Source organism: Embiotoca jacksoni, unplaced genomic scaffold, assembly GCF_022577435.1.
Source record: "Embiotoca jacksoni isolate LCO1_2020_lvr unplaced genomic scaffold, fEmbJac1.0.p SCAF_2, whole genome shotgun sequence".
Classification (NCBI taxonomy): domain Eukaryota; kingdom Metazoa; phylum Chordata; class Actinopteri; family Embiotocidae; genus Embiotoca; species Embiotoca jacksoni.
The window spans coordinates 2,137,397-2,161,483 of record NW_027185340.1 but is presented as its reverse complement, the minus strand read 5'-3'; the positions used below and the strand labels follow the sequence as shown (position 1 = coordinate 2,161,483).

The following is a 24,087-nucleotide window of genomic DNA, read 5'->3' as shown; positions in this document are numbered from 1 at the left end:
ATATCCACGTTTTACTACATTAACAAAAACATGATGAATATTACATATTACAGGCTACAATAATTTGATTTAATGTTTTACTTGCTGTGGTAATAATAATCACAGTATGCATCATTCTAATAGCCTATGTTTGTAATTCATAGCTTATGTTTTTTGTTTTTTTGCTTCATTATTTATTTATATATGATGAAGGCTCGTATGTAACTGTTGTCTGATCATGATTGATCCACAGTCATGTGTGTGACCGGTCACTTCCTTTCTGTTTCTCGTGTTGTGCAGACACTACGGGCTCCTTCAGGCCCTGCGGGGAGGAAGGACATCTTTGAGCTCATCGAGGAGGAGCCTGCAGGTTGACTTCCAGTAGCTGCCTGGCCACCGCCTTCTTTCAGCACCCTCCCTCCCTCCCTCCCCCCCTCCTCCTCTTCCTCTTCCTCCTCCTCCTCCTCCTCCTCAGCGGCTGCTGCAGCAGCAGAGCCCGGTGTCTCCTGGATCCATGAAGAAAGCCCCCCTCCCTGCACGGTACCTCCCCCGCCACGATGGACCGCGAGCTCTTAACTGCGTTGATGTGTTGATATTGAGATATTTCAGTTATCAAATATGAATCATGCATTTGATATTTCTGGCCACTTTGCTCGTCAGCGTCCTTTCGCCTTGGCTTCATCCATCACTAGCTTCATCCGGTACGTATTGCAAAAAGCCTGCTGGCTGTCTTGTCACTTTCATCTATCTGGGTTCACCTTTCACTTTATGTGTGTGGCTACAATAACATCTGATGATGTGCTGTTGGCACGTATGATCGCGTTTATCTCCAGAAGCCACGGGGAGTTGTTGTATTTCATATGCGGCGTCTTCGCCGTGATGCTGCATGAGGGCAGACTACAGCACATCAGCATCTTTTGTTCAGCTAATAAAAAATAGTGCTCTCAATTATGTATGGTTACTACATTTGAATTAACAGTCTCTGGGACTCCTTTTGCGCAGGTGCATGATATTATATCTGCAGTTGTCTGGATTACATGCATTTATCTGGTGCAGTTTTCACTTTAGAAATAAGCATGTTAAAAGTAGCTTTCTGGTAAATGAAGCCATTTTTTGCTCTGTATAACTGCCATATTTAGTTAACAGTATACTACAACGTGTATCTAGTGGAACTGAACGGTGTCGTGAAGAATTGCATAAAGCTGAGGCTACTTGCCTCAGTGTTATCTGTGTTTCATGAATAAAGGATGGCAGCTGGCTCGGTGCATGTGTGTACGGTCTGGTCTGTTTTTTTTTTTCATGTCTGCGGTGGAAATTCTCTTGCAGATTCTCAAGGAGTAGAGGACAGGGCTGAGAGGGACGCAGTGCCAGCACTGCTGAAGCAACAGGCAACTGCAGCACCTGCTACAGACAACACAACACGCCATGCAGCAGAGAATGTGATCACCTACCCCTCGCGGTTGATCTACTACCTGAACGAGGACTCGGAGAGCACCTACCATGACCTGAACACCCGGGCCAAGAACCAAGCCACAGAGGGCCAGGTGAGTCAGGGGATGGATGAGGGAGATGTGGTGAAGACCTAGCAGGATATGTGGTCAAGGCTTTGAAGTTGTAAGTCCATATTATGACACATGAAGCCCGTCTTTAATGTCGGACGACTGCACGGTGTTAGACGAAGCCAAGATACCTGTCGTAAAGACACATGCAGCTCTTCCACAGACATGGTTTATGTGCTTCTTTCAGAACTGGAATGACACCAAAGCTTTCTTCCTCTGTACATCACCATCTGTCATTTATTCAGCACATCTGTTATTTGTGCGCTGTCCTCTGAATGATGTTGAAGATGGACTCTGGAGGATTCCTGCTGCTATCGTCTTATTCTCTGCAAGCTGCCATCATCTGCAGTGACTACTCTTCTCTCCTCCACAGGCAGTCCACCTCGCCCAGGCCAGTTTCCAGTTAGAGGCATTTGGCTCCAGGTTTGTTCTGGATCTAACACTGAACAAGTAAGTGTTCCTCATCTGATCTACCTACAGCGATTCATTTAGCTCAATCAATCAGTTTTATAGCTAAGTCTCAGCCTCTGTGGATAGTAAAGGAAAATTCTGGATGTCGATGCCCATGCAGTGAGCTGTTACGTGGGGCTACTCTCTGTCAGAGAGTTTGAAATGAATCCCGTAAAAATCACATTTATTCAGAAAGCTGTAAGGGGCTCATACATTATTTTGTGGTAATTATCGTTTCCCCAAATCTCTGCAAGGGAGTTGTGCAGAGTTAACATGATCCATAGAGCCACGACAGCCACATTTAGGGTAAATACACATGGAGGGAAATAAACCAGAATTATAATCCTAACAAACAGTATTTACAGTCAAGGTCATGTTGACAGCAGTGAGCCAATATTTGAAAAAGGCGTGTCAGTATCTTTATTCATGCTGGTGTTGAAGAGAGGCTGCGTAAATCTTGTCCAAATGTTTCTGCCACAAAAGATTCCAGCTGACACTCTTCTCTCCACAGATAATATGCGAAATATCTTCTGACACTATTGAAAATGATTAAGACCATGAAAGGAAAGCTGTGATGCAGGTTATATGTCCTAGAGCAGAGCGATTTAGTTTTACTGATTGTAATGTAGTTATAAACCTTTAATGTAAGGTTCATGATGTAGGAAATGTTAAACTACGATACAATTGAAAAAGATTTGGGGCTGTGGGGCAATGCATGCTCCAGGTTAGGAAGTCTAACAGTCAGTGTGACGCTCAAACGGCCGTCAATAAAGTGCACTTGGCACACTTTTGTGTTTTTGATGATATGACAAAAAGTCATAGTTCAGTGAAGCTGAGTGAAGTTGAATTAAACACGTCTCACCTCTGACATCGTAATAACTACAAATGAAGGTTCAAATCTGTGCTACAAACTGACTCAGTGGTCGAGCGGCATGTGCAAAAATGACAACATTCACTATTCCCATCAGTAGCCTACTGTGTTTGTAAATGATATATGTATTATATGTCATATCAGTGATTAACGCAGAACCGTTCAAAGATAATGTAATCAGGGAAGCTGTAACTAAAGAGATCAGCACGCTTGTTTCCAAGTGCTAAAAGCCATCTTAGTTCAGCTGCCAGACGACAGACAAAGACAAACAGTTTTTTAGCAGAATGATTTTGGAAAACGAGTGTCCATCTTAAATGAGTGCTAATGGGCACGCATCAAAACGAGCAGAGACAGTTCTTCTGTGATCCGCCATCAGTGTCTGAGGACACTCAATCATATTGATCTACTCTCTACATAAAGAAGCCAGACTACATATGTGGAGGCTTAATGTACATGGATATAAGGTCTTAAAGATGCTGATTGGATTTCAGATCCCTTAATGGGATTTAAAACTGGATTCTATCATAAAATATTGGTTGGTGGTATATTCAGTCTGTGTCTGACAATCACAAAGGAAGTGTCGTAAGCTTAAGCTCCTCTGAACTTACATTCATGTCGCTCTTTTACAGCTGTGACACACAGTAATAAAGTGAACGTGGCAAGTGCGCCTTCCCCTCCACTACAGTATTTGTAGTGGTTTAAGTATCATTTCAGTGGCATCGTAGAGGCTTACAAAGTGCAGATTTCAGCACCTATTTGGAGTAAATAGCACTTGTCTTATTATGTAAATGTGCAACTTCAGAAATGTGTAGAGCTCCATGTTATTTGGAAATCACACATTGTGTCAGGAGGGCCAGAGGGAGAGTCATCTTCTGCCACGATCTCTGCAGCGTCTGTCTTTCTTCTCTCTGTCTTCAATTTCAAAATATTCTGCAGGCTTTAGTTGGAATGAACAAATGCAATATTATATATTCTGTCACAAACGTGTCAGGTTTTTGTTCTGTGTGTGTTTCTACATGTGTTGCTTGTAGCATATGTACATATGTATTTACATGTAGCGTGTTCAGGAGCAGAGAGACAGCTTTCTCGTTCCCAGCTGACACAATCTAACAGAGGATTGACACACACGGTACATCGTTTTCAACAAATGTTGTCAGACGTTCAGGACTCACCGCATGATACAACAGAAAATCTTTACGGCAGTGAAGAGGCTGGAAGGTGTGACCTTGATTCCCAGCTGTTTGCTTGCAGGCTACCTGTGCAATGCCTTTTTTTTTTTCTACGGTGTGAGAACAGGGGTTTGAATTCTGCTTAGTGTTGTAGCTGCGACAGTCCTGATCTAAATATAGATTGGTCTGCAACCTGCCAATGGGTGCTTCTTTATTTGCTCTCCTCGTACTGTACCTGGGATTGCGAGCCTCTGAAATAGAGAGAGAGAACCTGGATCGTGTCTTCTTACTGTAGTTTAGCCTCAATGGAGCTGCTCATTTTTTTCGTTCCCTGGGAGATTTTCTCTCTCTGCTATGTTTTTGTGAATACTTCAGTGCTGCTGACCTTTTATCAGAGTATCTCCATTTATTAAGACTCAGAGCAGATTAATTCATCGTATGAACAGCGTGACAGCGTCGTCCGATGCTACAGGATTTCAGAACTGCATTTGATCTGGTGCCAGACATAAGAACCTCCTGCAGTTTTTCTGGTCCTCCCTCCCTGCCTCACCTCTTTCCCCTTTTTTTCTCTGCTGCTGCATTGTGGCTCTCCGTCTCCTGTGGACAGAGAGACCGCGGGGCGGGACTCCCTCCTCGTGGTCTCCACACAAAATCATGGCTCTTAAAACCGAACAAACACCTCGAGGTGCTCATGTTCCTGCACTTCATCCCTCCATACTCTGGAAATGTTGCCGACAACCCACACACACACACACACACACTCATACAAACTCCAACACACTCTGGCGTGGTCCACTCTTCGCTCCCTGCCTCATCTGTCAAGCTATAAATAGCCCTTCACTCAGGAATCTCTCAGAGATGCTGCTCAAGCCTTGACTCCCGTCTCATAATGGGGCACTTCCTGCTCACATGCTGCTCAGCATCACGCAAAAAATGTCACGCTGCCGGTGACACAACGCAGATCCATCACTTCCATCCTTTATTTTTTTTTTCATGCTGCGACACCATTACGTGTCCACAGAGAGAAGGACGTTTTTGATTTGCAAGGTTACTCAGAAAAAAGCGCCATTGTGGCAGAAACTGCAGTCTCTTGAAGTCAGCTAACAGATTGAGTGCGTGTAATGGTGAGGGACGCTGACTCAGAAAGCAGGAAGTGCCGGGAGGACTGTTGTGTTCAAGGTGAAGCCGAGGTCTCACAATCATTTACCACATTAGGCCTCATTGGCAGCTTTCAGATTGAGTTAGTTGTTTCTGTTCCTGTTATTTGTGCCATTTCTCCATCAGGGCTCGAATTTGGAGGGAAATTTGAGGAAGAAACAGCGAGTCAGATGATTGTGTTAGATTTTCTGACTTAAGGCTGACATTTAAGGCTGGTTTGCATAATTAGAGTGGAAGTGAGCATCTCCTTTTGCATCTCATCACTGTGTTGTTTGTTTACATGTTTTTTTAAGAAATTGTTAATTTTTACCAAATCCCATTTTATTTGTGCAGCCTCTTTCAGGCTTGATTAATTACCCTCTGGTGTACATGCATCATGATTTTTCCTGAGGGCAGGCAACATTTAACATCTCCACCGCACTTTTCAGATGTCATGGGAGTGTTTGTGAAGGCTAATCCAGGCACAGTGGCGATGAGTGTTCTTGTTTAAACGCCAACCAAAATGCACTCACCGCTACTTTAAAACCACAATATGTGACTCAGAGGGAGCAAAGACAGACAGACAGATAGGCAGACAGACAGGCAGGCAGACTATTGTGTGTTTTTATTGTCGCTGCATCACATGCTTCCGCTTTAACTAACTGCAATCTCTGTTTTTATCAGTGACTTGCTGTCTTCAGACTATGTTGAGATCCACTATGAGGGGGGTAAACCTGTTCTGTCTAAGGTAATTTTCAAAATGCACATTTTCTTTCTTATTTTGCTGGAGTCTGATGTGAGTCCTGTGTTTGTCCAAAACTGTGCAGTCATGCATGTTGTCGGTAGAGTAAAAGGCACAAAAATGAAAGAAAACAAGCTCCAAAACAAAAGGTGTAAAACAAATGTCAGAGCTGATGGTGATTTCCTGGTTGTTATCTTCATCTTTATGTCATCTTTATTGTCCAACTGTCTGCAAATTCTTCCAAAAAACTGCAGTTGCATCCAGGAAGTCTTCTCTGCAGAATAAGAGAGAGAACAAAATGTACAGAAAGAAGAGTGATAGATAGATGGATGGATGGATGGATGGATGGATGGATGGATGGATGGATGGATGGATGGATGGACGGACGGACGGACGGACGGACGGACGATAGATGATAGATAGATGGATGGATGGATGGATGGATGGATGGATGGATGGATGGATGGATGGATAGATAGATAGGTAGATAGATAGATAGATAGGTAGATAGATAGATAGATAGATAGATAGATAGATAGATAGATAGATAGATAGATAGATAGATAGATAGATAGATAGATAGATAGATAGATAGATAGATAAAAACGTGAGAGTGTATGGTTTGGTAGAGCAGAAGGAAAGAGGAGATGGAGAGAGGGGGATGAAAGTTGGTTCCTGCTGCTGCTGCTGATTCAGGCAGAGAGCTGGGTTGGGCATACTGTAGCTGAATCAGCAGGGTTTTGCTCCCCTGCAGCCTCCTGCTGGAGCTCTGGTCACGTGATGCGGGAGAGAAAGCACTCTGCAGTATCAGCGCAGGGTGGGATGGGTGGTAGTGTGCGTGAGAGAGAGAGAGAGAGAGAGAGAGAGAGACGTGGGGGGTGTCCTCTGCTCACCCTGGATCCGACAGCTGAGTCACAAATAGCGCCAGAACCCACCTTTGCAATGTATTAACTTCACTTCTTAACGAGCATAGATTGAGACCCCCCGCAGGAATGCTCTGCAAATAAGCCAAACCGACATCTGTGACACAAGCTGTTACATTTTTAGAAGTGCTAGGAAACTCAAGCACATGATTTATTAAGTAGTGAACTCACACTTTCACCGTGTAATGGCGAATCTGAGAGATCGGTCGGTGCCCACACTGCTTCGAGTGTTGTGTTACCAGCTTGTGTTGAGCCGCCTGGCTGTGATGCTGCTTTAGTACTGTATCTTCTCCCCTCAGGGCGGTGAGCACTGTTACTACCACGGCCAGGTGAGAGGGAACGAGAACTCCCACGTGGCCTTATCTACTTGTAACGGGTTGCAGTAAGTGAACAGCAGAGTTATGCGTAATCCTTGCCGTGTACAGAATATCCCTCCATATATTCGTCTCTGCTTCACTCAGCATCGACTGTCTTCTCTCCCTTCTCTTCTTCTGCCTGGCAGCGGGATGTTTCACGATGGAGTCCATGTGTATCTAATTGAGCCTTTACAACACACTCATTCAATTGTAAGTTATTCAAAATACGTATCTCACAAATGCCCTCAGACACCTGTGACGCACAGACGCGACACTCTCGGCTGTGACTGCTTTCATATTTTCAGTTGAGGATATCCTGACCTCTCCAAGGATAACCCTGTCTTTAATGGAAGGAGATGAGATAATGAGCATCCTGGACAAAGTGAATTCCAACATGTGACTAAGTTCCTGACTTCATGTTGTCGCAGACTTGTTTCAATAATGGGACATTGTTTATGGTTTACCATCCTGCTATCGGAAAACAAACACGCAATATCTTTACTGACAATGAATCGTCATTATTTCCCCTTTGTCTCTATTAATCAAGTGGTTATATTGTGTTATGTAGGGCTGATATATTTGAATTTCTATAGATTCCAGTTTACATCAGGGCCTATCAAACACAGGAAGAATACATGTAATAATCAAAACTGAGCAAAACAGTGAACTGAGCTTCACTGTCATGAATTACAAACAAGACTGTCAGTAGTAAACTGTTGTCAGTTACAACTTTATTTGAACCCCAAACATTTGTACCACGTGTGATTTTGTTGCCATGACACATTTCTTCTGAAGAGTATTAAAGGAATAATTTTACATTTTGGGAAACACGGCAGTTTACTCAAGAGTTAATTGAGAAGATTAATACCACTCTCATGTCTGTTTAATGAATATGAAGCAACAGCCAGCAGACAGTTAATTTAGTTTAGCTTAAATAGTGAAAACTATTCAGTCCAGCTTTCTCCAAAAAATATAAATAAATCTCCTAGCTGCTCCTCTGAAGCTATTTATTCAAGCTCTTTCTATTTCTGCCTAAAGGGATCAGTTCTTCTTACAGTTTTGCTTTCTCAAAAATTAAATCTCTGCAAGAGAGAAAATCAGCTTACTTCCAAAAATGTCAAATTATTTATTTAGAAAGCTTATCCTAAATTAATGACCAGCCCTGATTAATATGGAGGACAAACATTTATAAAAAAAAATTAAAAAAACAAAACACTAAATGCATAAATCAATTATTAAATACATTGAATAAATATATTTTAAAAAAACATTACATTCTGGTAATAAAAATGGTATAATTTAATTAATGTATTTCTACATTTCTTCATTTCTGTACTTCTGTGTCTGTATGGTAATTGAGTGGGAGGTCCTAACCTCTGTTAGGTCTGAAGCAGAACGGGTCAGCTGGACGAACCACATAGAAACAAACTTTTGACACAAACTACCGATGCAGTGGCTTTAAATGACAAAAATACATACATACAAATTTTTAAAATGTAGAATAAAGAAAAGAGTAAACATAGATAAGTAAATACATGTTGAAATACAGATATAGCATACAACTGTAAATAAACGTTGATGCATGCAAATAAATCCAAGAAATGTGCTTTGCTGGTGTAATTATTCATTTATGCTAAACGTATGTATAAATACTACTTTTACATTTACTATTACCCCAAGAGGTTGGTTGGACCTAAAGGTGTCCTGAGTAAACACCGTCCCTCTGCCTGCCTGTCTCACTTCCTGTTCAGGCTTTTTACACGTGTTTGTCTCACCTCTGCAGGATACAGCTGCAAGGCCTCACAAACTAAGAAGAACAGCCTCCCTTCCGGAACAGGGTGAGGTTTCCAATCGCATCATCCTTCATGTTAAAAAACCTTCTCCATCAGTCCAGCACCACACCTCTCTTGACCCTGGCATTATTTTCTAGCACGCTTCATTGGACATTTTAGGGAAAAGATTTTAGAATTTCTGGGAACTGGGAATATGCAAAATCCCCTTCCTGCAAGCTTGAACACTGGAAACAACACAGCTGTAAATACTTCATTCGTGTGTTGAAGTGTCACTGTTTCCTCGTGTTTTTGCAGCGGAGGAGGAGCAGCTCTTCTCAGAGGTGGATGAATTATCCTGGCTGAAGCGCAGGAAAAAGCGAGCAGTGAGTCTCTGATCTCACCTCTCTCCAAAGTAATGCATCAACTGCAGTTCATCCAGCCTTGATTCATTATACAAGGAGTTTACATAACGTTGCACTAGTGTACAAAGTCAAACCTGTGGTGATACCAGGACTCCAAATGATCTGCCTCAAAACTCCCTTTTCATTGCTGTTTTGTTTTGCAGATGCCTCGCAGTGTATTTGAGGAGATGAAGTATATGGAAGTCATGATTGTCAGTGACCACAGTATGGTATGTGACTTCATTCAACTCAACAACAACTTCAAATACCTGCTTTGACCTTATTTTTTTGTACTGGTAAAAAAAGAAATAAAAAAAAAAAAAACATGAATATTTTAGACTTTGCTTTATTCCACAAGAGGGAGCAGCGTCACTTAATGTACCGCACTGTGCATTGTGGAATCACTGCAGTTTATTCATCTTCCGCTTTGTTTTATTTCTGTCTGCAGTATAAACGACACAAGAACAAGCAGCACACGAGGAATTTTGCAAAGTCAGTAGTGAATCTTGTGGATGGTGTGAGTAAGCTTTTTAGTCACCCTTTGATAAATGTGCGGTGTGGCTTCATATGAACCACTTTTAGAATTCACGTAACAACTGTTTATTCTGTTTTTATGTAAAAGTCATTCAGGAACGTCTCCTGCAACATAAAAATATAGTAAATTTGATGGTGCCTTTACATTCCAACTAACACCAAAATTTGCAAGCGATGCGAGGGGCGATCCCTTCAGCCTCAGCTGTACTTTGTATTTAACCTGAATAAGGAAATGTCAGCATGCTCAGCTGAGATAGTGAACATACCTGTTTACGTCAGCATGTTAGCGTTGCCATTATGAGTTATGTTTGCATGCTGATGGTAGCATTTAGCTCAGTGCCGTAAAGCCTCACAGAGCTGCTGGCATAATGTTGTTTGTTTGATAGTTGAGGAGTCGCAGCAGAATAAAACAAGTTCCCAACTATCGGTGGTGCGCGAGTTACATCGGAACATACAACATAGTGGCTTTGAGATAGTGATAGATTCAGTGTCCTCGTCATGTGTGTTAATCCTCCCGTTGTTCCTCCCTGCTCCCAGTGTGTTACCTCCCGTCGTCTGTCCTCCTCAGACAGCTCAGATTCAAATTCACACTCGGTGTTGCTCTCCTCTCCCTCTGCTGTTTTTTTTTTTCTTCTTCCTGTCTCCCTCTGCCTGTCGCTCGCTCTCGCTCTCTCTCTGTTCTTCTTTATTCACTGCGTGCTTCAATGGCAGATCTTCAAAGAACAACTCCATACACGTGTGGTGCTGGTTGCCGTGGAGATCTGGACCGACAAGGATCAGATCCCCATAAGTGTGAAGCCGCTGGAGATGCTGCGAGATTTTTCCAAGTACCGGCAGCAGAGCATAAAGCACCACGCCGATTCTGTGCAGCTCCTCTCGTAAGTCATCACCTTGTCGTGCATTTTTATTGCAGTGTTTATGTTGAATCTTATAATATATACATATATATATATATATATATATATATATACATATACATATAAATGATAGGTGAAATAATACTTTGGCACAGTCTCTATTTTGACCTGATCGAAGTTTATTCAGCGAGATCAATGAATAATATGGAAAAAATAATATTTAAATCCTTCGTCTATGTTTAACTTTAGCTTTCAAGTAAAACTACGTTTCCTTTTTTTACAATATTTTGTAATTGTACTCCATACAACAGTCTGCAATACCGATTACAGAAGTCTGGTCTGCATGCTGCATAAAATAACTGACTGAAAACTTAAGTTTGACATCTTTTCTATGCAGCTGTTTCTTCCCATAATATTCTCTCTGTATGTGTTTGTAAGTTCGTGGTTCAACTGAAGCTACCTGTTGAAACACTACTGTGTCTTTGTAGTATTTGGTTAGGTACTGTGTGGTATTTAGTATTTGGTCAGGCTCACTTTTTGGACTGACCTGATCCTCTTGTTCATGTCTTCCTCTTTGTCATCCTTCCTTCTTGTAGAAACGTGACCTTCCACTACCGCAGAAGCAGCACTGCATACTTCGGAGGCATGTGTTCTGTGAGCCGTGGAGTCGGAGTCAATGAGGTCAGACTCGCTGTCAGACATCCAGTATCACTCTGTGCTTGTACGGCAGAGTGTGACTGCAGGTGAATCATCTCTGGTCTCTGCTGCCCCCACAGTACGGCACCACCTGGTCCATGGTGGGGTCTCTGTCCCAGAGCCTGGCTCAGAACCTGGGCATCCAGTGGGACCCGGCATCCAAGAGAAGTATACATGAAACACATTTTGTGGCTAATTTGCAGTCCTTGGGTCTTGTTCGGCTTTTATGGCATAACAGTACTGCAATCAGTAACTGAAGAAAGCAGCCATTGGTTTTTTCTTTGTATTGAAATATTTAAACTCAGTTCATGTTTTTATTTCTGATGGCAGGATATTCCATATCTGTGGGCTTTTAATTTTTTACTGGATTGTATTAATCTTGTTTTACAATCTCCTCTAACTGCTCCCCTCGCAGTGGATCCTCTGCTATTATAGTTTAAAATCATTTGACTGACTTATATCTCGGGCACAGACGGTCAGACCCTTAAAAATCAAAATCAATTTACTCTTTAATTTTAAGTCGTGTCAGCTGAATAAATGTAATGCAATGTCATCATATTTGCTGAGGTTTTATATCCAGCACTTCTGTTGTTTTTCTTATTCAATTTAAAAAAGTTCCCAACACAAATCGTTCCCAACTGGATTCATCTGAGAGGATGTTTTTATAAATGCCCCGTTTCTTTAGAATTTTTCAAATGTAGTTTTCCACTACTTTGAACACCAGAAATTCAGTTGCCGTCCACTCTGTTGACAAAATATTGTAAACCAAGTTAGTTCAATAAAATGTTTCGTGTTAACTGAGACTTCAGATGTCAGATGTGTAAATATTTTAGTTAAATAAAACCAATTAATGAACTTCATATAAGTAAGTACATTTTGATATAAACTGCATTTAGGAACTAAAAGTGTCTTACGTTAGATCTTCACATTAAAAGGTCTTCAGATCTTTATAACAACAGACGGCGTCTGTAAAACAGAAATGTGCTCTTTGATCGGCGCAAACTGCCTCATTACAAACTCAGTGCCAAGAATAACATGCACTGTTTGTTTTGGAAAAAGTAGACTGCCTTTAGTCTGGTTTGAAAAGCATTTGTCTGCTATCAGATTTAACATAATAGTGTTTAATGAGGCAGAGTCATCAAGCAGCTGCCAGGTTAGAAAATGTGAGTTCAAATAAATGCTGACTATCAGCAAAATTCCCCTCAGGGTCCTAAAACTGTCCGAGCGTGACCATGTCAACGACAAACAGAGTGAAGGAATTCTTTGTTATTCAGCAGAAAGCTTTGGACGTCAGGTGATAAATCCACTGGCTAATGACATGGAAGAAACACAATCATATTTAAAAAAAAAAAAAAAAAAATTTCAATTGAAATACTTCTTAAATTGTATTTAAATTCAGGATGTGGACATTTATTTTCTCTCCTTGTCTCTGACTGTTTTTTCTGCTGTCTGTGTCTCGTTTGCAGAGGAATGTGGTTGTGCTAACCAGTGGGCTGGCTGCATCATGGAGGACACTGGGTAATGGCCAAACCTACTCCTGAGACACACACACACACACACACACACACACACACACAAAGTATAGGTATAGTGAAACGAAAATACAGATGCTTGTTCATGTACGCTCTATAATGTAGTGATCACTGATTACCACTGATCAGTTTTCATTCGTTGATTAATGTTGATTAATTCTGAATCCCTGCTCAGCGTCGGCCCGTTACTCAGTTTTTAACCACATATCCACTCAGGGAAAACAAAGGTGGCCTCATTTACACCTGGTAGATACAGACTGTGTGTTAAAGGTAGAAATGGGGTCAACATGTTGTTATTAATTACTGTTATATGTGAATTTTTTTTTTTTAACTCTGTTATAGTCCCACTACAGGTTTGTTTTTAATGATTTGTACCATGTATTTTTATTCTGTACTATGATGTGTTTTTGTTTACACCAGCTGCTATTTAGTTTTTTTCATTTTGTGGAATTTTTGCTCAATCTGTGGCACATACGATGGACAAGTCCGCAATAGTACAAAAAAAAAAGATTGTGATAATTTGGTTTTGTGAAGACGGGATGGAGTTTAACCAGTGTTGATAACAAAAGCATGTACCTGATGTATTACTACACAAAACCTGATTTAACATAATTTAAATGTAAACTGATCAATGCTTTGACCTACATATCTTAAAAAGTTGTTGAAAGCATTGAATTTATTCCCCCCAATATAAATTGAATTTACAAAAGTCTTTGCCTGTCATCGGCAGTGATGTTGTGCCTGATTGAGGTCTTTCAGATGTTTGTCACTGCTAAACTAAAAGTGGGATTGATGTGAAGACCCACTCAGTCTTTATTTTGTTCCAGTCAGTTTGGTTTTGAAAAGGCCCTGAAAGAATGAAGCTTTTGAGTTTCACAATTTTCTTATCGTCAATGAAAAAACAACAATGAAGTAGATCTGCTAACAAGTGTATTCAAAACCGGTTTAGTTAACTCCTCTGCGGCGTAAAGCTTTATTGTTGTCCTCAAAAACATCATGACAACATGTCTGAAATGTCTTTGGTTGGACTTTTACCACAGATTGAATATCCGCTGATATTCTCTTTCTCTGCAGAGTTCAACATCCACAGAGATTCTCCAAATGCAGCATCTCAGACTACAAGGAGTTCCTCTTGAAGGGCGGAGGCTCGTGTCTGTTTAACAGGCCAACCAAGGTCAGACTCACACTTTTCTGCCCCTCTCTTTACACGTCACCGCTGACATGAATTACATCCTCGCTTCACGCCGTCTCGTCTCCTTTGGGCAGCTGTTCGAGGTCGCTCATTGTGGGAATGGATTTGTAGAAGTGGGAGAGGAGTGCGACTGCGGAATGAGAACAGTGAGTTTCTTTTCTACGTCGCTGCGTCACGTCGGCGCTGCTGTCGTCTGTTTGTTCAGACGGGTGAAACTCTTTCTCATTTCCATTTTTCAGGACTGCTACAAGGAATGCTGCAAGAAATGCTCCCTTGCCAACGGGGCGCACTGCAGCGACGGACCGTGCTGCAATAACACATGTCTGGTACGAGCTCGGCGTTTTCTTCAACTTTTACAGCACCGAGTCTTAACTTCTGAAGCATTCACGTGTTTTGTCGTCTCCCATTTTCTTGCCAGTTCTACCCACGAGGTTACAGCTGTCGCTACGCCGTGAACGACTGTGATATCTCAGAGACCTGCTCCGGGGACTCTGGACAGGTGTTCTTATGCTGCACTGTTAATTTATTTTGGTTTCAAATGGGTCCTTCTTTGCATGTTGAAGACAAAATGAATGGTTCAAAAAACGTGTTCTGTTTGTGACTTTGCAGTGCCCTCCCAACCTTCATAAACAAGACGGTTACCACTGCCAGATAAACTTGGTATGAAATAAAGACTTCTTTTACGTTCCAAACAGGAGCAGTCTTTGTTTGGCAAACCAAGAAGGTAAATTTACTCTTAATTTGTGTCTTTCTCTGTCCGAAGGGTCGCTGCTACAACGGAGAGTGCAAGACCAGAGACAACCAGTGTAAATACATCTGGGGGTCAAGTAAGATTAATAGTCTTTTGGTTCACATTAGTGGATGTCGTAGTATCAAAAGTAACGGTGCAGTTCATCCCTCCTCTCTCTTCCTTTCAGAGACTGGAGGCTCAGAGAAGTTCTGCTACGAGAAGCTGAACACGGAGGGCACGGAGAAGGGCAACTGTGGAAAGGATGGAGAAAAATGGGTCCAGTGTAGCAAGCAGTGAGTTTTAAATGAGGACGTTTCCCCACCACCTCCGTAACCTTTCCGACATCAGAACTGGGCAGGCTGTGCCTGATGATTATGTAAACTGATAATCCAACATTTACTTCCTGCTGGTATTAGCCAGCCGTGCAGAGGTGAGAAAGCAGCCAATTTTTAAACATATGTCCAGATCTTGCAGCCTTTTTTTCTCGACCTTTGAGTGTGGCTGTACGAAGACAGGTTGTAAACTAATTGGATTTCACCCCGGCCTCTTGTCCTGATATGGGGATCTTCAGTTTCAGGTTTCTGATTATTTAGCAGTCACCCGACAGAGGGCAACAGAGCACACTTCTCTTAAAGGAACATCGCCTTCGAAAGCCATGATTGTATTTTACAAACTGGATACCGTACTCCAAAACTTTGCCCATTTTTTCTAGTGAAGTATTCTCACCCAGGACACACACCAAAATATCCCTCAGTTTTGTTTGGCCTTCTATAGTTTTTCTTTTTCTAAACCCACTGATGCATTCTGCAGACTTCTCTGAAATGATGTTACACACATTATTTCCTTGGCTCTGAGAGGTCTGACATTAAATCTTTATGCTTAAAAAAGAAAATCTTACCATTTACTCTGTTAATCGATCTGCTTCTTCAACAAACATCCCTCTTAAAGTTTCCCATTGCCACGCAGCATTATCTGTCAGTGGTTCTCTTAAGATTTGAAATGTGTTCATCACTGGCGAGGACCTGAAAAACATAATGTACATCAAGTGGAAGAGTGGCGTCTGTACACATTTGTCTTTGCTTGTCTTTTACAGCGATGTGTTCTGCGGTTACCTGCTGTGCACCAACGTTGGGCGTATCCCACGCATCGGAAGTATGAAAGGAGAAGTTACCCCCACCTCCTTCAATCACCAAGGCAACGTGATACAGTGCACGTAAACATGTTTACTTTATTATAACACCTGTTAAGTGCTGTGACTGATTAACTACAGGCAGAGCTCCTGTAGAGATTTGATTCCCTTCTTCTCGCCTCACCTCTCCTCCGTCCTTGTCTTCCTCTCAGTGGTGCCCATGTCCTTCTGGATGATGACACTGATTTAGGCTACGTGGAGGACGGGACTCCCTGTGGGCCGTCGATGATGTGCCTTGACCACAAGTGTCTGCCCATCCAGTCACTCAATATGAGCACCTGCCCAAGTGGACCTAATGGTCAGGTGTGCTCTGCCCATGGGGTGAGTCCTGGTGCACACCAACCAACAGTTCACACCTTTCTCATTGTAGTTTGTCAAGGCTCAACAGGAATTCACTGAGGACAGGCATTTCAGATAGATGAACAACTAAAGAGTCCATTATTCAGACATCAAAATAAACTGGACAAATTTGTCCGAGAAAACTATTTGTAATGTTATTTGTAACATCTGTGCTTTTCTTGCTATAATGGCAAAATGTTTGCCTTGAAAAAGGTCTGCTGTTGATGCAGGCTGAGGGTGGCACTGTAGAGAGGAGAGCCAGTGTTAATGTTAGTAGCATGACCTGCACATTTCCTTCCATGATGAGTCAAAATGTCTGCTGTTAAAAAGACCTATTATAGTCCTCTACGTTTCACTGGCTCCTGCCGTTGTGGTTTACGTAATGTGTTTTGTAATATTTGCATAATTCAATTTGTTTTTACGAAGCTAACCTGTCAAAAATGACCAAAAATAAAGAGCTGAATTGTTACAATCTAGATCCTGTGGAAAAAAATAACACTTCATAAAAGCCGAGTGTAAAGATAGCTGAAGGGAACGGTCCCGTTGGGTATACGTCCCAAAAATAAGCCTGCCATGTCGGCGCCTTTATTTATGGCTCTTGCGTTCCCCTCATCTACTTCTGTCTGATCCATACAGGTGTGCAACAATGAAGCCACGTGCACCTGTGACACCACCTGGGCGGGGACTGACTGTAGCATGCCTGACCCGCCTAAAGAGCCCGAGGTCACTCCGGACGAAGAACCCAAGGGTCGGTTTCCACCTCTTTCAACCTCTACCATCTGAACGAATCAATAACACCCAAGTTTATTTGTGTTCATTTACTTTAGCCCAGATTCAATTTGATCAAATATAGATTTTATATCTTCACACTGTTAGATCTGATTCAGCACAGATTCCTGAGACGGGAGTTTCACAGGTGTACTGGAGTCATAGCGACTTCCAACGGAGACAATAAAATCAGTGTTAGATTTGTGTACTTTGATCCTGAAGATGAAATGAACACACAGTTCTGCTGTACTCTGATGCTTTGACCACAGGGGATACGTGGAGGTGCTTAAGGGGGGTTGGGCGGCGTCATACAGGGCACCGTGTCTCCTCATCCATGACTCTGAAGCAGAAGCCTGCTATTTGTTTTTGACAGGGTGGTAATAATGCTCCTTTTCCCTCTGCACAGTGAGCGTGGCCACTAACAGGCTGATAGGGGCAGTAGCAGGGACCATTCTGGCCCTGGGGGTGATTTTTGGAGGCACAGGGTGGGGAATAGAGTAAGCATCTTTAACCCTTTCACAGCTCTTCCTCTCATAGTGGTGCCTCAGTGTGCGGGCGGTCTCGTGAGCCGGCCTGAGCCCGTGTGTGCGTCCCGGTGGCTTTGTGTTTTCTCGTGTGTTGGTGATGACCATATAATTGTCATGTGATTGAATGTTTTCAGTGTCGTGTGATTGGTTGATGGATTTCCCCTCCTTCCTTCCTCCTCCTCCTCCTTCTCCTCCTCCTCCTCCTTCTCCTCCTCCTCTCCTGCCACTTCCTGTTGTTCCCCCATTATGACGAGCCTCTTTCTTCATCCTGCCTCTTCCTCCTCTTGTCCCTTTTCTTTCTCTTATTCTTAGTCGTTATGTGGTTGCTCCTGTGATCCTCTCCTTTCTGGGGCATGTGGGGCATTTAGATGAAAACAGTCCTGAGAAGTGTCCAGCTAGTGACCTGGCTTGTCAGTCAGTGGTAATGCTGTGTGGTGACTGGGACCCCTAAAAACATTTGGTACTGATCCTACTGCAGGTCACGTATACATATCATCTGTTGAACTAAACATTTACAGTGATGGATACCCAGGGTCTAGTCTTCTGCACAACCTTAACAGACAAACCACTGATAATCACTACTACCTCAACTGACACCAGATAAGTGTAAATATTCCCAGGGCGTTTGCTTGATTACATTCAAATCTCTTTACACTCTAAAGGGGGCTGAAAAGCATGCGAAACACATTCTCAGATTCAATCATTTTACTGTAATAGTATACCTATGGTATGTTTTCTGTTCCATGTGAAATCGTCATTGTACAGATACATGTTATGGATACAGTAAGTGAGTATAGAAAACTCATGTCTTTTTCCCCATAACCCTTTACAGGTCCTAGTGCCACCAATCTAATAATAGGCTCCATCGCCGGAGCCATCCTTGTGGCTGCCATAGTGCTGGGGGGGACTGGATGGGGCTTTAAGTAAGCAACACGCCGCATGCCACTCCTGCTGTAACTCTTAGCATCCCTGCTGCTTCTAGACACCAGGGTTTGAGCTCCTGCTACAGAATATGGACCCCAGTGTGGACGACACGAGAGCAAAAAGCCCGTTAACAGAGCACATGCTTTACCACGTATCTGAAATGCAGTCTTGGTGGTCTCATGGAGGAGGACGTTCAGGAGTATGTATGTGTAAATGTGATTCTTCTTTAAGAGACACTGGGGGTTTCTGTGCGTCTGTAGCAGAACTTCAAACTGATTAGACGGGCAGCGCTCAATGCTTGACATGCATGTTCAGTCAAGGACCCGATAACAGAGATCTTTACAAAACAGAGGGGAAAGAATACTTTGAACAGCTAAATGGTTTTAAAGAAAAATAATCTTGTGTATGCTTGTGTAAATAAAATCTTATTCCCCTCTGAAATCCAAAGACAAACTTTATGTAGATAACATCTCTGTGTATCCAGGAAATGTACTTTATTGTACTATAGATTATGTTAAATAAAATCCACTGCTGATTAGCCTGATGTCTTGAGCAACAGGGGTGTTACGCATCTTAGTCTGAACAGACCTAAGGACGAAATGAAAAATACAATCCTGCAGCCACCAAAGCATGCCAGATAGCAAAGCATCATGGTTGTCACCGAAACAGAAGGAAAAAAAAAAAAAGCAAAGAAAACAGATTGAGGAACTGAAGGTTTCTGCATGTTGACTTGTTGATTTGGAGGAGGTCAGTTCATTGCACAAAGGCTGAGCCAAACCCAGAGTGATTTGGTCCAGGGTTGTCGTGCTCTCATCACTTCCATGATCTTTTTCTCGGTCCGTCACTGTTTTGAGGCTGACACTTTAAATGGAGTGGTGAGAGCGACAGAGAGAGACAGAGACAGAGAGAAGCCAGGACCTTTTTGTTGCCTGCAGCCTTTGTGCCATGGCTGGCCACACCCACCTGGATGGCCAGGCTCCGCCCTAGAGCGGAGCAGGACTCTCGGACCCGCCCACACCAGCTGCCATTGCTGCCTGCTTCACAGACCTGGTACAAACACGGCGCATTGCACTGCATGAACCACGCACAGCAATAGTGCCACCTTCAAATGGCCTACTATTGGAACAGGTGCATGACAGAGTGATAGGAGCCCCACAACAAGCCACAGTACGGGGAGGTTATGCATCACTCCTGTTGTCCTATTTGTTGTTGTCCCACTGTTGTGGTAGTAGATATTGTTGCTGCTGCTGCTGCTGCTGTGGTTGTTGTTTATGTGGTCGTCTCCTCTTTCCCTCCTCTTTAGAGTATATTTTATGTTAGCTCTTTCCTCCCAGATGGTTATGTTTTTGAGTGGAACTAATGTCTTTCCCATCAGAACTGGTAATGACACATGTCTCCTACACTTCACCTTGTAAACCGATGTTGCACGCACAAGCCAAACAGCACCTGTCTGCAAGGAGGCAACAGAGGACATATACATTCATAGACCTTCAAAATTACGTTTCCAGCTTATTTCTGAGTAGACTTCATTGTTCTTTGGCTCAGAAAACTGGTTAAATGGTCAGAAAATATGAAGTTAATTGGCTTCTAAGTAAAAATGATGTCTTTCCACTAGGCTTTTGTTTGCTCTGACAATGACGTCATAAACAAGTTGAGTCCTTAAGGTTTGTGACTATATTTACCTCCGACTGTCTCTTTGCAGTCAAGACTGAGTTGGCCAACGTGGACCAGCCTTTCCTCACCTCACCGTATTCAGCCTTTAATACTGAAGAACCTGAAAAAGTTCACACTGGGAACATTTGTATTTGGGACTCTTGAACAGAACAATAATGAAAAAAACAATTACAGCATTTTCTAACTGGAGAGATGAGTGTGGTTGCTTGTCCAGGTTGCACTCGCTGTGTTACAGTCATAATTTTAGCAGACACTTACTCCTGTTTCTTATCTCCTCATAAGAAATGTGAAGAAACGGCGATACGACCCCAACGCCTCAGCCATTTAACCCAAGGAGAGATGGCAATCACAGACGGACTCCTCCGAGGCTTCCTTGGTTGGCTACCTGACAGCTGGACTGCACTTATTGCTGCTGATCTTTGGCATTAGATTTACTTGAAAAAGACATAGTGGACATTTTAACAAATTCCATCGTAGTGACATTATAAATGCAGCCTTTTCAACTCCACCTCACCCATGTAACAACCCCCTCCGCACTCCCACCCCCTCCACCCTGATCTCTAAAGCGACAGAGCTCCTCTTCCATCCTTTAGTGCCAGTGCACAGGCGTTCAGGCGGAATCCACACCACTCTCTCACCTGGCATGACCATCCACACAAAGCGTGCTGCTTGCTGGCCCTCTGGCATGAAGAGCCCTCTCTGCAGGGCTCTGCATGGCTACCAAAGCTATGAATATACCGCAGAAAAAAACATACAAAGACAGGGGGAAAAAAAGGGATTATCCAGTGCAGGAGAAAGCTTGGTTAAAAACCAAACCCACTGGAACGCCGGTTAAAGCTCCTCTAGGTCATGTTTAGGTGCTGCGGAAGATTAAGGAGGCTGCATGTGAGGACCTGTGAGGGCAGTGCAGACCACATAGTGAATGCACACACACAAAAACTGTACATAAATAAGGAGTTCAGGTTTGGAACTGACTGCATATTTTACAAGGACATCAACTGCTTTTGTTTTGTATCTTCGCATGTCGTATAGCGGGTGTTTTTGGCAATGTTATTAAAAACAAAACTGCAATTCTGATTCGGGCCAAAATCGTTTGAGCAGGAGTCAAAAGTTGGATGGATGACAGCGGACAGAGCAGCTGCGGTGTCGAGGAGAAGCACGTCAGTTCTCGAGAGATTCAGACTGTGACCACGTCAGATTAATGTCACGAGATTTCCCCCCCGAAGTATCTTCAACAGTGACTCAAAAGCCAAAGAACCAATCACCTGAACATATGGATGTTGTTGCACACGGAGCACTTTCCCACCTCTGTCTGCAGCCAGTGGTGCCTCTCGTGCTGAGGCCATGAAGTCTGTCCACGCAGGTGCTCACCTGTCCAGCCAGGTCTCACTTAACAGTCCTCATCAACACCCACTATACTGGCTTAGCCTTTTGCTCTCATAAACTCTTAATAGAAATCAAGTTCAGCTCTACTGGCAACGCTGCATGCAATCACTATAGTGGGCTTATAATTCTATATGGGAGTCCCCAAAATCCGCAAGAAAAATATGCTACAAAAGATAGGTGCATGTCAACAACAAAAACATTTAACTTTTATTTACTATGCAAAGAGAGATATTGCACAAAAGTATGGGTAATAGTGATATCAATGTAGACATGGAATTACAGAAACCTCTGCTAATCAGCTAATCTTTTGTATCTGGCCACTCCCACATCTCGTTTCATTTCGCTTTCAACGTACTCAAACTGTGGATGGACAAACAAACCAATAAAAAACAAGAACTGAATTAATATCCAAGTGAAAAGCGAGAGCACCCTTTTACATTTGTGGAACTGAAAATCATTTTTGTGTGTTTTTCATCCAGTCTGATATTTTTAATCACACAAACACACACACAAACGCGCACACACACACACACACACACACACACACACACACACACACACACACACACACACACACACACACACACTGTATGGTGCCTGTACACATTGAGGCCTGAAGGTTTTCCTTGTGCAGGGCTATCATTTCCAGTCCAGCTGATAGTTGGTGTGTTCCAGGTGCTGCCATAGCACTGGCATCGTTGTAATCCTCCGTGTTACTCATCGTCTGGTGTCCCTCTCTCACTGCATCATGTACAGTTGGACTGATTAATAAACTACTGACAAATTTTATCCGAGCATCCGTCTTTTTCTTTACCAAATATAAGTATTATTACTTGAAAGCTTATACCTTTGGGGCGGCACAACAATTTAGATTTTTTTTTTTTTACAAAAAGCAATGTACCTTCAAAAGTCCAGAAATTAAAGGAATAGTTTCACATTTTCTCAAATAGGGTTATTTGCTCAACGTTACATGAGAAGATTGATGCACTCTTATATTTGAAGGATGGTAACGATCTTCTCAACCAAATCTTTAAAAAAAAAAAAGCAGTTTCCCAAATTATCCATTTTCTTTAACTGAGTGAGATTTAATGTCAGATGACCAAAGCTGAGGGAAGTGATGGCTGAAGATAAGTAACGATAACCACGCTCAGCCGGGCCATTTCTGACATTTTTGACCCGCTCTTTCCTTGCAAATAATATTATTATAGAAAGATTTGCAAGTGGTATTACAACACAAATACGGTGATGGTACTCGTTCTCACTTTTTGGTGATAATATACAACGTAGAACCAGATTTAATTTGTTTGTTTGGGTTCTCAGTGTGGCTTTCATTGTACAAAAGTTTTTTTTAAAGCAAGTAGTAATGCTCAGAAGCACATAAATCTAAACTAAATACAAACATTTCCAAAACTAAAATACAACGTACAAGTAAAATAAATAAAAGACAAAAGCTGTGTAAAGATGCGCCTCAGCTGCAGCTTGATATGTGATAAGGTGAAGTTGAGTGAGGAGGGGTGCACCGTTTTTTCACTTATATTTGACATTTATCACGGGGACAGTATTATATGATTGACTCACAGTGTTCCTGCAGGATAATCATTTTAAGAATCCTGAAAACCTGAGCATAAAATACAATCCTTTTTTTTTTCACATAAAATGAAAGAAATTCACATAAAAATTCTATCAATATAAAATTATTTGTAAAAGAGTAAATAAATGTAAAACAATAGCACTGAATTACTGTTGAACCACAAAAGTCTTGATTTCTACATTTTTAATTAAGATTTTAAAAAAAGAAGTTCTTTTCTAGATATTAATTTGTTTAAATTTTAATTTCAAATAAAAAAACAGTTAAAGTTAGAAATATTTTCCCTTCAGATAATTTCATATTTGATCATATTAATTTGTACTTTACTGCCTCCTTTCCTGTCTAGAAGCATCCGAACATTACATTTTGTGTTTATGTATGAGGTGTTTATTTAAAAGTTATAATTTACCCCTGGCAGCGGAAATTGTGGTGAAGTCTGTTTCTTTGAATCATCAGAAGGATGAATGACTGAGTTAGAAACCCACCCAGTACATTTACCGTTGGACTCTCACTGTGAAAGTAATTACATTGGAGATCAGGTATGCATGTGACATTTCAGTAAAAGCATAGAAAAGGAAGTCGTTCACCACCTTCTGGAACATTGTTCATCACTGAGTTTGTTTTTACAGACGGCAGGAACCACCAAAGCTTAAGAGGAGAGATTGCTCATGTTTTCTGCCATCTCTTTATCTTGAACTTAAGCCTGTCCTGTCCTGGGTGTTTAGGCTACATTAAGCTCTGAATGAAGATCATGAAATGCAATACCAAAAATTACTTTGATTTGATTGATTA

General features: G+C 42.0%; 1 protein-coding gene across 3 annotated transcripts; it reads left to right on the top strand.

Annotated features, from left to right (window-relative positions):
- The first annotated feature begins 438 nt into the window (after positions 1 to 438).
- On the top strand, positions 439 to 22,496 carry LOC138200898 (disintegrin and metalloproteinase domain-containing protein 23). Of its 3 annotated transcripts, none has more exons than XM_069153873.1 (26): positions 439 to 680; positions 1,306 to 1,523; positions 1,912 to 1,988; positions 5,850 to 5,913; positions 7,130 to 7,212; positions 7,333 to 7,396; positions 8,970 to 9,024; positions 9,274 to 9,341; positions 9,524 to 9,589; positions 9,808 to 9,876; positions 10,605 to 10,771; positions 11,347 to 11,431; positions 11,527 to 11,614; positions 12,913 to 12,964; positions 14,053 to 14,152; positions 14,245 to 14,316; positions 14,410 to 14,496; positions 14,589 to 14,669; positions 14,780 to 14,830; positions 14,934 to 14,997; positions 15,088 to 15,193; positions 15,994 to 16,113; positions 16,242 to 16,410; positions 17,065 to 17,176; positions 17,603 to 17,693; positions 20,604 to 22,496. In XM_069153873.1, exons 1-26 carry the CDS (start codon positions 605 to 607, stop codon positions 20,647 to 20,649), a joined length of 2,331 nt encoding a protein of 776 aa, XP_069009974.1. In that variant the 5' UTR covers positions 439 to 604; the 3' UTR covers positions 20,650 to 22,496. The 3 variants fall into 3 exon arrangements, with proteins under 3 accessions (XP_069009974.1, XP_069009975.1, XP_069009973.1); XM_069153874.1 differs by lacking the exon at positions 20,604 to 22,496 and adding an exon at positions 18,556 to 18,646; XM_069153872.1 differs by lacking the exon at positions 17,603 to 17,693 and adding an exon at positions 18,556 to 18,646 and having other exon boundaries at positions 442 to 680.
- The last annotated feature ends 1,591 nt before the right edge of the window (positions 22,497 to 24,087 follow it).

Coding starts and splice junctions, on each gene's coding strand:
- LOC138200898 (XM_069153873.1), top strand. CDS start 605: ATGCATTTGATATTTCTGGCCACTTTGCTCGTCAGCGTCCTTTCGCCT. Junction 11,432..11,526: donor GTGGAGTCGGAGTCAATGAG/GTCAGACTCGCT, acceptor CTGCCCCCACAG/TACGGCACCACCTGGTCCAT. Junction 14,497..14,588: donor GCTGCAATAACACATGTCTG/GTACGAGCTCGG, acceptor TTTTCTTGCCAG/TTCTACCCACGAGGTTACAG.